Here is a 12,765-nt window from a genome sequence, read left to right as displayed (position 1 = left end):
CCGGCCCGTCGGAACTTGCGACGACCGACAGCAATGGCAAGAAATCTCGTCGCCTCTTTATCTACGATAAAACGTCACAACGCAATTACCTAAAAGACACCGGAGCTGATTTATCTGTTATCCCACCTACCAAGAAAGATAGACGAAACCACGGTTATCAACTACAACTTTTCGCTGCAAATGGCACACAAATCAGAACTTATGGGATGAAGACACTTCAGCTGGATCTTGGACTTCGACGGTCTTTCAAGTGGAAGTTCATTATCGCCGACGTTGGCAAACCGATTATTGGAGCCGATTTTATTACCACGTTTCACCTCCTACCTGATCTGAAAATGAAGAAGTTGGTGGACAGCAAAACGCAGCTATTAACACTCTGCAAAGTAATTCAACATCCCTCAAAGACAATAACAACTATAAGTGGCACAACAAGTTATCACAAAATCCTAATGGAGTACCCTGAGATTACTCGTCCGTCAGCAGCGTTGCAATCACCAAAACATAACGTTTTCCATCATATCGAGACTAGTGGACCACCGGTCGTAGAACGTGTCCGGAATCTCGACCCAAAAAACTTGCAATTGCGAAGAGAGAATTCATGCTTATGGCCGAACAAGGTATATGTCGACCCTCAAAAAGTAATTTTGCAAGTCCACTCCACATGACGCCTAAAAAATTGGAGACTGGAGACCATGTGGAGATTATCGAGCCTTAAATTGTTGCACTCGTCCGGATCGATACCCCCTAGCATTGATAACCAACATGACGGCAAATTTCGCAGGGTGCACGATCTTTTCCAAGTTCGACCTCGTGAAGGCATTTCATCAGATACCAGTACACCCTGATGATGTTCAAAAACGGCGGTCATCACACCCTTTGGGCTTTGGGAATTCCTGCGCATGCCTTTCGGTTTATGCAATTCGGCCCAAACTTTTCAACGCTTCATGGATGAAGTGTGCCGGGGGTTGGATTTCGTGTTCGTGTATGTCGATGACGTCGCAGTAGCATCAGCTGACACAGAGACGCATAAGAAACACCTCCGCATCCTTTTCGACCGATTTAAGGAATATGGTATCGTGATACATCCCGGAAAATCCCAGATGGGAATGGCCGAAATAGAGTTCCTTGGATTCTTGGTCAATTCAAAAGGAATCGCACCATTGCCAGACAAGGTCAAAGTAATACTTCAGTATCCAAAGCCAGAGACCATCGCTGACCTTCGAAGATTCTTGGGAATGAAAATTTTCTATCATCGTTTCATAAGGAATTCTGCAACGATTCAGGCACCATTGAATGAATACCTTAAGGGAGCGAAAACGAACGATAAAACCCGAATAAATTGGACTACGGTAGCTGAAAAAGCGTTCCAGGATTGCAAAACAGCCCTTCAAGATGCCACACTGCTAGTACATCCGAGGATGGACGCCCCTTTGGTTCTGAAAGTTGACGCTTCAGATTTTGCAATCGGAGCAGCACTGGAGCATAGAATTGGAAACGATTGCGAACCTCTCGCATTATTTTCCCGGAAATTATCACCAGCACAATTAAAGTACAGCGCGTACGACCGAGAACTTCTTGCGGGTTATGCAGCTATCAAAAACTTCGAGCATATGCTTGAGGGCAGACAATTTACTCTGTATACGGATCTTAAGCCACTGACGTTCGCATTCATGCAGAAGCTGGATAAAGCAAGCCCTCGACAAGCAAGTCAACTCGATTACATTGGTCAATTCACCACGGATATACGGCATATTAAAGGCGAGGACAACACGGTTGCAGACGCCCTTTCACGCATCGAGATAAATTTCGTAAATATTGGGACCTTGGATTTCCAGAAGTTGGCTGAAGCACAAGTTATCGACGACGAATTAATTACACTGTTATCTTCGGAGACTGCATTGAAGCTGAAGAAAATAGACCTACCGGATTCAAAAATTGATCTCTATTGCGATATTTCAACGGACAAAGTTAGACCCTACATTTCACTGCCTTTCCGGAAGCAAGCTTTCAGTAATATCCACGGTTTATCTCACCCGGGAGTACGGCAAACGAGGAAGCTTCTCGCACAACGTTTTTGTGGGGCCATCCATGAATGCTGACGTAGCAAAATGGACTAAGGCGTTTCGGAACAGGAAAATTTGGTCTCGCCGAATTGGTCTCGCCATTTTGGTCTTGCCGATTTGGTCGCGGGACTAATTGGTCTCACCGATTTGGTCTCGGTACTATTTGGTCTCGGGACTCTTTGGTCTCGGGAGTATTTGGTATCGTGATTATTTGGTCTCGAGACTATTTGGTATCGTGATTATTTGGTCTCAGGACTATTTGGTATCGTGATTATTTGGTCTCGGGACTATTTGGTATCGTGATTATTTGGTCTCGGGACTATTTGGTATCGTGATTATTTGGTCTCGGGACTATTTGGTATCGTGATTATTTGGTCTCGGGACTATTTGGTATCGTGATTATTTGGTCTCGGGACTATTTGGTATCGTGATTATTTGGTCTCGGGACTATTTGGTATCGTGATTATTTGGTCTCGTGATTATTTGGTTACCTAATTAGTTACCTCCTTTTCCAAAGCAATGGTCCAAATAATTCGTTGCTACCTTTTCCAAAGCAATGGTCCAAATAATTCGTTGCTACCTTTTCCAAAACAATGGTTCCAATAATTCGTTGCCACCTTTTCCAAAATATTCTCCAATTAATTATCTGCCACCTTTTCCAAAACATTCTCCTACTAATTAGCTACCACCTTTTCCAAAATATTCTCCAATTAATTAGCTGCCACCTTTTCCAAAACATTCTCCTACTAATTAGCTACCACCTTTTCCAAAATATTCTCCTATTAATTAGCTGCCACCTTTTCCAAAATATTCTCCAATTAATTAGCTGCCACCTTTTCCAAAATATTATCCTATTAATTATCTGACACCTTTTCCAAAACATTCTCCTACTAATTAGCTGCCACCTTTTCCAAAATATTCTCCTAATAGTTAGCTGCCACCTTTTCCAAAATATTCTCCTAATAGTTAGCTGCCACCTTTTCCAAAATATTCTATAATTAATTGGCTGCCACCATTTCCAAAATATTCTCCTATTAATTATCTGACACCTTTTCCAAAACATTCTCCTATTAATTATCTGCCACCTTTTCCAAAACATTCTCCTACTAATTAGGTGCCACCTTTTCCAAAATGTTCTCCTAATAGTTAGCTGCCACCTTTTCCAAAACATTCTCCAATTAATTAGCTGCCACCTTTTCCAAAATATTCTCCTATTAATTGTCTGACACCTTCCAAAATATTTCTATTATTGCTAATAAATTGTTCGTTGTAAGAGGCGGGCTTTTAATACTCATATAAATAATCTTCTTACCTTCAAACAAGGTTGAGTTGGGTTAGGTCCCGAGACCCATTTGTCCCGAGACCCAATTGTCCCGAGACCCAATTGTCCCGAGACCCAATTGTCCCGAGACTCATTTGTCCCGAGACTCATTTGTCCCGAGACCCAATAGTCCCGAGACCCAATAGTCCCGAGACCCAATAGTCCCGAGACCCAATAGTCCCGAGACCCAATAGTCCCGAGACCCAATAGTCCCGAGACCCAATTGTCCCGAGACCCAATAGTCCCGAGACCCATTTGTCCCGAGTCCCATTTGTACCGAGACCCATTTGTCCCGAGACCCATTTGTCCCGAGACCCAATTGTCCCGAGACCCATTTGTCCCGAGACCAAAACGGCGAGACCAAAACAGCGAGACCAAATCGGCAAGACCATAACGGCGAGACCAAATTGTCGCGTACCGAACGGATATGTTAAAAAATTGTCCGCGATTATTCTCTTATTAAAAGTCACGCCGAAACTTTTTTTCAGATTTCCTAAAAGTAGTTTCGCGCGAGCTTTGTCACGCACAACGTTAAAGGGGATTTCCAAAGTGTAACTAGTTCCCGGAGTGTCTAAAGCCGATTTGATCGAATCAAAGTTAATTATCTGTTCGTTTTTCCTGTTTAACGAAATTCCTTTCATTTTCGTAACGCAATGCCCGGTATTTGTTTTGTAACTGTACGATTTCGGACCCGAAGTAACGAATTCCGATATATACCCATTTGGAACTTCGTCGGTCCAATCACCCATAAATTGTCCGACTGGTGGAAGAAATTCGTCACTTTCTTTGTGAATAAATATAATACTATCCGTATCGCAGTACAAAACCCTTTCTTTTAATTTATTCAGAGTTCGAAATAATTCGATCCGACCGTACGAACTAACGAAACTCCCCAACACTGCAGATCCTTTGTAATATGTCGGGCAAAAATCTTTTTTGAATTTGTAGGTCATTAAACAAACGTCATCGTCGTTAATTGGGCGCATATCCGTTAATTCCAATGTCGGATCCATTATAATTTTAATGAAATCTTGATAATCCTTGACGAAAACCGATTTTGGTTTATCGTTGTTTAAGCAATGTCGACCCCATAACGAGTTTAAAGCTAATTTCGCCAACGCGCGTAGAGCTGAATTGTTTGTTACATCTTCGGGTCTAATCTCGATATCTTCTCGTTCTTTAATCAGTCTTAAATATTCCGTTTTTTCCTCGTCGGTGGTAACGTTGCGAGGCCAGCCAGAGTTTTGGATTTTTAGTTTCAAAAATGTATTAATGTAACTGCCGAAAAAACCAGGATCTTTATCCTTGATATAGGTTTACCTTTCGGGGTAATGGTGAACCTCGAAGATTTCCAATATAACGTAACCGGTTTCGACCGCCATGTATATTTCTGGGGTGGGCCAAATCCCTTCGAAAGCTCGTTCGGAGTCGTTATGCGCGCAGGCTGTTTGTATATCGTTTTCCACGCAAGTACGACACAAAGCGAAAAATAGTTTTTTTCTGGTTCGAATTGGTAATGCCGGTATGTAAGCGTCTTTCGGAGCTAATATTTTACAAGACATTACCCCAAAGTAATGATTCAAATCGAATGAAAAATCTCGTAATAATCTCCGGGTGATTTTTAGGATAGTCTCTGTTTTTACATACAAAGGGGTACAAACTACAAACATCGTAATATAGAATTTTTTCGTTTGGATTGGTTTTATGATACAGCCTGAAGCATTCAGTACGACCACCGTATAATGCCGATCTTGGTCCTATCGGATCTCGAAAGTGTAACGAATCGCAAAACTTTCTTACCTCGATTCTGTTTTTCAACATTTCGTCAAACTCGCAACTCCATATTCTAACATATTCAGCGTTCGGCGCGTTACACATGATATCATCATCTCGATCCAGAGTTCTCTCGTATAAATTTTTAAACGTATCTTGCAATAACGGATTCCATTCGCCTCCTTTCGTATGTTTCGGACATCCGTGAATAAAATCTCCGTCAAATTGAAATATTATTTCGGGTTGAGAAGAATAACCATCTACCGGGTATCGTCCAATCTTTTTTTCCCCTTCCAACGAGAGAACCGATTGAATTTTTATTCCGCGTTCTTTTTCTTCCCACGCCAACCATTTTAAAGCAGATTTGCTTTGATTGTAGTTATTCCTGTAGCCGTTACACGGTACTACTCCGAGTGTAAATTCTTCCAAGTATTTATGAAGGAAAATATTCGTGCAGGCCCCCGCTATGGTTAAAGCGTTCATATTTAAAACATCGAAACCAGTTTCCTTCTCGAACAATTGTCTAAATTTATCCATACCCTGTTGTAAAACCTTAACATCCATGATAGTATAATATTCCAGTTCTTCGCGTAAATTATAGACCGATTGTCTCGATTTCGTCGCGTACCATTCGAGAAAATCTTTATAATCTTTTTCTTTCATATGTTCCGGTTGAAAATACTCTTTCGGCGGTAGTGGACCGACATAATCCAAAGTTTCTTCGGTGTGGAATATGTAAGGGAAAAATTCTTTTCTATTTTCGCCCAAAGAAAACGTCGCGGGGAACGATCTTAATGGTTGCGAGACGAAATTGAAAGAGTCGATAAATTTCATTTTTTGATTTTTCAAAAAAATGGCCAACATTTTGCTTCCGTCAAAAACAATATCCGGTATGATGTTCAATTTTAATAACCCACGAAGAATAAAGAACGAATCGAACCCTTTACTGTTATGGGCTAACAACGTAATATTTTCAAAAACCGGTTTAGTTGCTTTAAGCCGTTTGGTCGCGTGTTGGAAACCATTTCTTTCGTCCGGAATAAATAATTTAGAAATTTATCGACGCAGTCGAACCCCCGAAATATCTCGTACTCGTAATTGTTCCCTTCATTTTCTTGCATAGCGCTTACGAGTAAGACAGGGACGTGTTCGTTATTTTTAACGATTGATTCGGTATCGAAATAACAATATCTGGTTTTTTCGTACGTTCTCGAAAGAGGCATAACGTAACAACGGTTCCTCTCGTGTACGCGTAAACAGTTTTTACATGGTTTCGAGCAAGAGTGTTTTTCTTGCAGTTCTAGTCCGCATTTCAAACACCTTTTAAAGTTATCGCACGTTCCGTTAGATATATGAAAAGTCAAACATTCTTCTCCTTTAAAATAACGATGGCATTTTCGACATGTAACAGGTTTAATTAGTTTATCTTCGTGGAATACATTTAAAGTTCTACATCTACTACATTTAACTCGAGTTTCGCAAAAGTGATTATTCTTTTGATTAGTTCCGTGAAATACTTTTAAACATTTAGAACAATAAGATATACCGCCAAACATTGTATGCAATTCCTTAACTACATGCACGTGATCATTAACTAACAATAGAAAAATTTGTTTTTCCTTGAAAGGTCCGACAAAATATTTTTCTAAATTATCAGCTCTGAATATAATAATTTGATATTCGTTTAAGTAAGTTTGAAAATTTTGAATATCTAATAAATTAACGGTATCCGGAGAAATATTAGCGTTTTTATATAATTGCTCCGCTTTTTCTTTTTGGAGGGGGTGATTACATTTTTTTATCTTTCTAAAATAATTAATTGACTCGTTCGTTGTTTGATACTTTTCTTTCGTATTCTTTTCGAATCTCTTATCAGCCAAATAAATTCCTATCACCAAAGCTCTTCCAAAACATAAGTTATCGGTATTGTCAATGTAAATATAATTTGGACTCGTTTTTATAAACGTATCCAAAATTACTATATTTCTATTTTTTAATGATTTTGATCGACGTCCAACGGGTACGTCGCAATGTAAAAAAATAACGTCAAAAACTAAAGAGCTTTGTAAATGGAAATTTCGATTTGATTGCGCAACTTGACTTATAGCTCCTATTACTCTTTCAGCCGTTAATTCATTAATATTCATAAACCTTAAATTTATCGGACTATCCAACTCATCCGAACGAATACAAAATCTAACTCTATTATATCCTTGCTGGTTGCGTAATAATTCAAAGAGTATGGAATTAATTATACTAACAAACGTTTCGTTTACTTCGGTTAATTTAATACGTTCTAAATTTTTAAATTTAATTTTACATTCTACTTGATTACATTTGTATTTTCGAGATTTTTTATCTAATATTTTTTCGCAAGTATAAAATTGTTTAGGATTAGCTTTAACACTTAAATTTAGCGGTTTTTCATTTTCGGAATCGCTCGAACTACTCATCTTTAAATGAGTAAGTTTATCAAATTGTTTAGAGTTTTATATATATTTTTTTCGTTTTTCTTCTTTTTCTTTTAAATCGATTTCGAATCTGGCTTGTAACATGTGTGGGCAAGGTGCTAGTTGTTTTCTGGTGGGATGATTTTCCGGTCCCGAGTAGTCCCTTTCAATTTCCTCGAAAAAATTACGTCCAGCGATGGGAACGTTTCCACACCTCTTTCCTTCCCCAAGAATAAATCTGCATAACGGTTGTTCGTAGCCATGAACAGCCATTGGATGATTGTCGGCTCTCCATCCAGTCAAGGCGGTAAGGCAAGAAAAACAACGAACGGTTTTAGGACTAATGCAATAAAAACCGCTAGCTGCCATGTCATCCACGCTAATACCTTCGACAGACCATATCTTGAACGTTGATAATCTGTTAACTTCGAGTCTCATATCCATCCCATCCACCACGTAATAATTGTCTTCTTTTTTTATATTAAATAGTAGTAGTAATTGATATATTGGGTATATAGTATATATAAATACGTTAATAGATATACGAGTAATAGATATTGGGATTCCATATTGATTAATTAATCGTTTTTGTTAAAAAACGAATAATTTTTCGTGATCTTGTCGGGATTATCGATGATATGCTTGGCGATCTTGTTCACGATAGATCGAATTTGTTTACATTCGACGCTATCTTTAGACGCGACAAATCTTAATCTTCTTCCATCGCATTGCCAAATATCTTTATTATCTCTATCTTTTATATCCTCGTACTTGTATATTTGAATATCGAAATAAAAATCGTCACGCGACGCTGGTAATGAAGTCACGTAACTAGCTAAACCTCGTTTAATATCGTATCGAGGGACAATGCCGGATTTTTCGATAGTATTTTCCTCTTTAACGTTTTTAATTTGCTCAAAAATATCTATTTCCTCTTCATCATCTGATATATTAAGTTTTCGCTTACCGAGTGAAGATGAAGATGCCATAACGAACGTCGAGTGAAGAACGAATAAAATATCCGAAAATCCCGAGCCCTTATATACACCGTCCCCGCCGCCCCCGGGGGAGGGGGGTGACACACGGCGTCCCCGGCGCGCGGGGAACGCCTAATTATACGGTTAAAAATATTTTTTCCTTGTAATAATTACGATAGGAATTCTCGTAGATAATTATAGCCTCTATAAAATTTTTAAAAGTTAGAATTCTCATGGATAATTATACGATACCTCTTGGTTATAAAATATATTTTGAATTCTCGTCGTTAATGATACTTAATGATACCTCTTGGTTATAAAATATATTTTGAATTCTCGTCGTTAATGATACTTAATGATACCTCTTGATTATAAAATATATTTTGAATTCTCGTCGTTAATTATACTTAATGATACCCTAGGTATATACAATGTAACAAAAATAATTGCTTTTTTAGCTGGCTGCGGGTATACTTTTTAATGATGGGTAGATATACGATTTCAAACACCTGGATACCCCTAGGTTATCAAATATATTTTTTAAAAGTAATTTACCGAGAATTCTAGTCGTTAATTATACTTAATGATACTTTTAGGTTGTAAAATATATTTTTTGTATTACAATGTATCAAAAATAATTGGTTTTTTTATCTGGCTGCGGGTATACTTTTTAATGATATTAGATATACGATTGGAACACCTGAATTCCCCTAGGTTACAAAATATATTTTTTAAATTACATTGTATCAAAAAAATAATTGCTTTTTTATACGATGCACCTGGGTGTAATTACCGAGAAGTATTTTTTGCTTCGATCAAATTGGTCTGGGTGGAGTTTATGTAGAAGGCTAAAGACGCTTTCCAACACACATCCTACACAGATGGAAAGCTTTAATTGGTATTTAATGGTTTTATAAAAAACGAAAAAGTGTGGGAATTTAAACAGGGATTTTTCGGGGGAAAGGTGCTCCGATCTTAAAATGGATGATATTTTTGGAAAAAGGGCGAAGGGTCAAAAACTCTCGTAGATAATTATACTTTCAAAAATCACGTGTGAATTCTCCCAAGGTTTTTATTTTCTCGTAATTATCAGGTATAAGAATTTCTATCGCTTAAGGGTAATATTATGGAATTTTTAAGTGGAGATATTTTACTATAAAAAGACCCCGAGTTTTTGTTAGGAAAGTCAATGGAAAGTAAATGTTTGAAACTGCACTGCTCGTTCCTGAATAAAAATACCCGTGATGTGTTGTGAGTAATACTATTTTTATAAAAATATGGCTATGTTTCGCGATTTGAACTTACACTTAACAAAAAGCGGTGTAACGGTAACTGTTTGTCCGCGGGGAAGAGACGTAGAACCAACAGTTATTGTTGAAAGTGGAAACTTTATTTTAATACCGTATAAAATATGGTACATCTTGAACAAACGTAAATCTGAATTCGCGGCCTGTATGCAGAAATCGTCAATTAAATTTTATCGTTGTCAGAACATCTATATATCTATTACGAGTTTGGGTCTTGTCTTTACGTATGACGAAAGCGTTCCAGTGACAATTAAACCCGAAGTATTTACGCTTATTATGCAAGACCCCATGAACGGGTTTATTTCAACCCATATTAACTTTATTATTAATCAAAGAATTTTCATAAAAAATATGCTACTCACCTTTCGAATTCTTTTGGGTGATTTTGAAAAAAAACTATTGGATGTTAAACGCGAGTATAAAACTACCTTACACGCATTTTGCAGCACGTTAAATTTAACCGATCTGTTAAAATCTTTCGAAAATAATTTACGTAATCCTCAAAATATTCAATGTGTTTTAAGCATTCAACAAATGATTTCGTACTGTTTAATTGAATTTTAAAAAATCTTTTAATAACATGTAAAATTAAAATACAACAATAATAAATGGTATATATTTGGAAAAAGTTAATATTTTTTTTTTAGAAAAAGAGTTAAACATTTAAAGGATAATCAAACATTTCCATAAATGCCGTATTAAAATCATCGGGATGGCCGCGACAGGGGTAATGAATATTAAACATAAAAACGGGGATGCAAATACCCACTATCTTATTATATCGGGGACAGGATAGAGTTCTACAATAGAAAGCCTTTGTAATATTTCTATCGATTTCAGAAACCTCTCTTCCTTTACAAACGCAACACGGTACGAATGCGTATGAATGAGTTTCGAAGATTCTAAAATACATAGCTACTTTTACTTAACTATAGTTTTTAATGGTAAAAATATCACTTACCCTGCAGATGCCCTTTCTCTCGCTAAAGCTGCTGTAATTTCTAACGGTACTTGGGTTCTATAAAAAACACTCTTAAGAAACTAGAAGCTTAAAAACAACTAGTAAACTTTTAGCTTACAGAGAGTCCATCTCCTGTAACTGCGGCTGAGGATTATCTTCTGGGAGACCCATGTTTTTTAAAAGACTTTCTCGGATGAAGCGTTAAAAGAAAATGATAAAGTTTTCCCCGAGATATCTACTATTTCAAAAGAATTATTATTGGGCGTTGTCTCAAGGTTAACTACTTTTTAAGCAATGTTTGGCACTACGGTTGTTTAAGAGAGGGGATTCTTATAGAGTGTTTAAGCTTAATATAAAAAGATAAGAGACAAGTTTCGTTATAATATATATATTTTTATTGAGGATTAATTTGAGATAATAATTTAGGTAAGCGTCTACGATCAATAAGAAAACAGAAATGAGAATTATTTAAAATATGAACAGGATAATATTTTTGATGATAGGAGAAGCAGATGAGATGTTGATATAAAGGACACTCTCGAATAGGACAGAAGTAGAGCTTGTAGACAGTTGTACGTCGTTCCGGAACGCAGACAGTTTCCCTGATAGTGTAGTGGTTTGGAGAACGGCAGTAACAATTAGGGCAGCGAGTAGGAATATCGTAGGTAGAACTATAAAAATAGGTTAAAATTTGTTTTTTATATACAATAAGACTCATTTCCAACTTACTTTAAGTCAATTTGTAGATCTTTTTCGTATTCGGGAAGCCGGTATGCTTTATATTTAGAAAGGAAAAACGTATCTAGGAAAATGTTAATTGGATAGAAATTAGACTGATCCCAGGTAAGGCAGATGATAGTTTGGAAAAGAGGGCAGTTAGAATTAGCGCAAAAGTATAAAATATAGCGGGATTCAGTAGTACGAAAAATGACATGAGAATTAAATTCGGTGGAAAAACAACAAGAACACAATGTTGGATAGGGATATTTAAGACTGTAAAAATCATGTATTAATTTATTAATTTTTAGATAATCATTTTTTATGCTTTACTTTAAATCAATTTGCATGCATGGGTATTCTTGAATCATTGCGTTGTAAAGTTCTTCGCTTTCGCTGTTTTAAAAATTTCTTGTTAGGTATCTTACAATTCCTCAAACTTATTTAAAACCTTACGTTTCTTCATCCGAGGATGATTCGGTAGAGACCACATCCGGGTCGTCCGCTTCGGCGAACATATCAAAATTCGCGATTAATTCGTTTATTTGCTCCTCCATGCCATCTGGGATATCATCCTCGTCTTCGAGGATGATGATTGGTTCTACATCCAGTTCATCATCGATATCCCAGAGTTGGGGTAAAGCGCTATATAAAATAGATCCGGTATTAAAAAATAATTTTAACTTGCTAGCTAAAATAACTTACAATTCCTCAACCGGTTGAACAGCGTTTGAGTCAAAAGATTTTGCTGGACACATTTTTCTAGTAGTAATCTGGACTTTGAAGATATTTTCAAACTTAAAGTTTTTTGCGTTATGATGTGAAACTTTGAAATCCGTTCAGTTTATATAAGAAATTTTCAAGGTTGTTAGCTTAAGAAGTCTAGTTAGGAATTTGTAATGAGCGTCGAGGTCATCCCTGGTTTTCTTTGAAAAAATATTTAACTGTTGGTTTTTTATATATTAACGATTTTAAAGAAGGGTCCATATTAATGAGCGTCCCTATCGAAAAATATTTATCAGTCGTTTTAAGAAGGGTGCATATTATAAATGTATAATTTTAAAAGAGGCCCTCACAACGTGCGTGTTTCTTATAAGATATTATTACTTTTCACAGACTTGAATGAAAAACAATTTTCGGAATTAAATACCACAGGCCAAACTGAGTTACAGAGTGGTCAGGATCTAAACTGTCTT

General features: G+C 36.9%; 1 protein-coding gene across 1 annotated transcript; it reads right to left on the bottom strand.

Moving 5' to 3' along the window:
• Positions 1–11,246: 11,246 nt before the first annotated feature.
• Positions 11,247–12,136, bottom strand: LOC149630077 (uncharacterized). Its single transcript, XM_089851275.1, has 4 exons — positions 12,026–12,136; positions 11,903–11,965; positions 11,582–11,845; positions 11,247–11,523 (listed from the first exon to the last, which is right to left on the bottom strand). The coding sequence occupies exons 1-4, from the start codon at positions 12,124–12,126 to the stop codon at positions 11,247–11,249; spliced, it is 705 nt and encodes a 234-aa protein (XP_089707401.1). The 5' UTR covers positions 12,127–12,136.
• Positions 12,137–12,765: the final 629 nt, after the last annotated feature.

This window comes from Phalangium opilio, unplaced genomic scaffold, assembly GCF_054372755.1.
Source record: "Phalangium opilio isolate 3A_F unplaced genomic scaffold, DU_Popi_V2 ptg000103l_1, whole genome shotgun sequence".
Lineage (NCBI taxonomy): Eukaryota > Metazoa > Arthropoda > Arachnida > Opiliones > Phalangiidae > Phalangium > Phalangium opilio.
The sequence above is the reverse complement of the archived record's forward strand: the minus strand, read 5'-3'. Positions and strand labels throughout refer to the sequence as shown.

Coding starts and splice junctions, on each gene's coding strand:
- LOC149630077 (XM_089851275.1), bottom strand. CDS start 12,126: ATGGAGGAGCAAATAAACGAATTAATCGCGAATTTTGATATGTTCGCC. Junction 11,846..11,902: donor TGCATGCAAATTGATTTAAA/GTAAAGCATAAA, acceptor TGATTTTTACAG/TCTTAAATATCCCTATCCAA. Junction 11,524..11,581: donor GATCTACAAATTGACTTAAA/GTAAGTTGGAAA, acceptor CTATTTTTATAG/TTCTACCTACGATATTCCTA.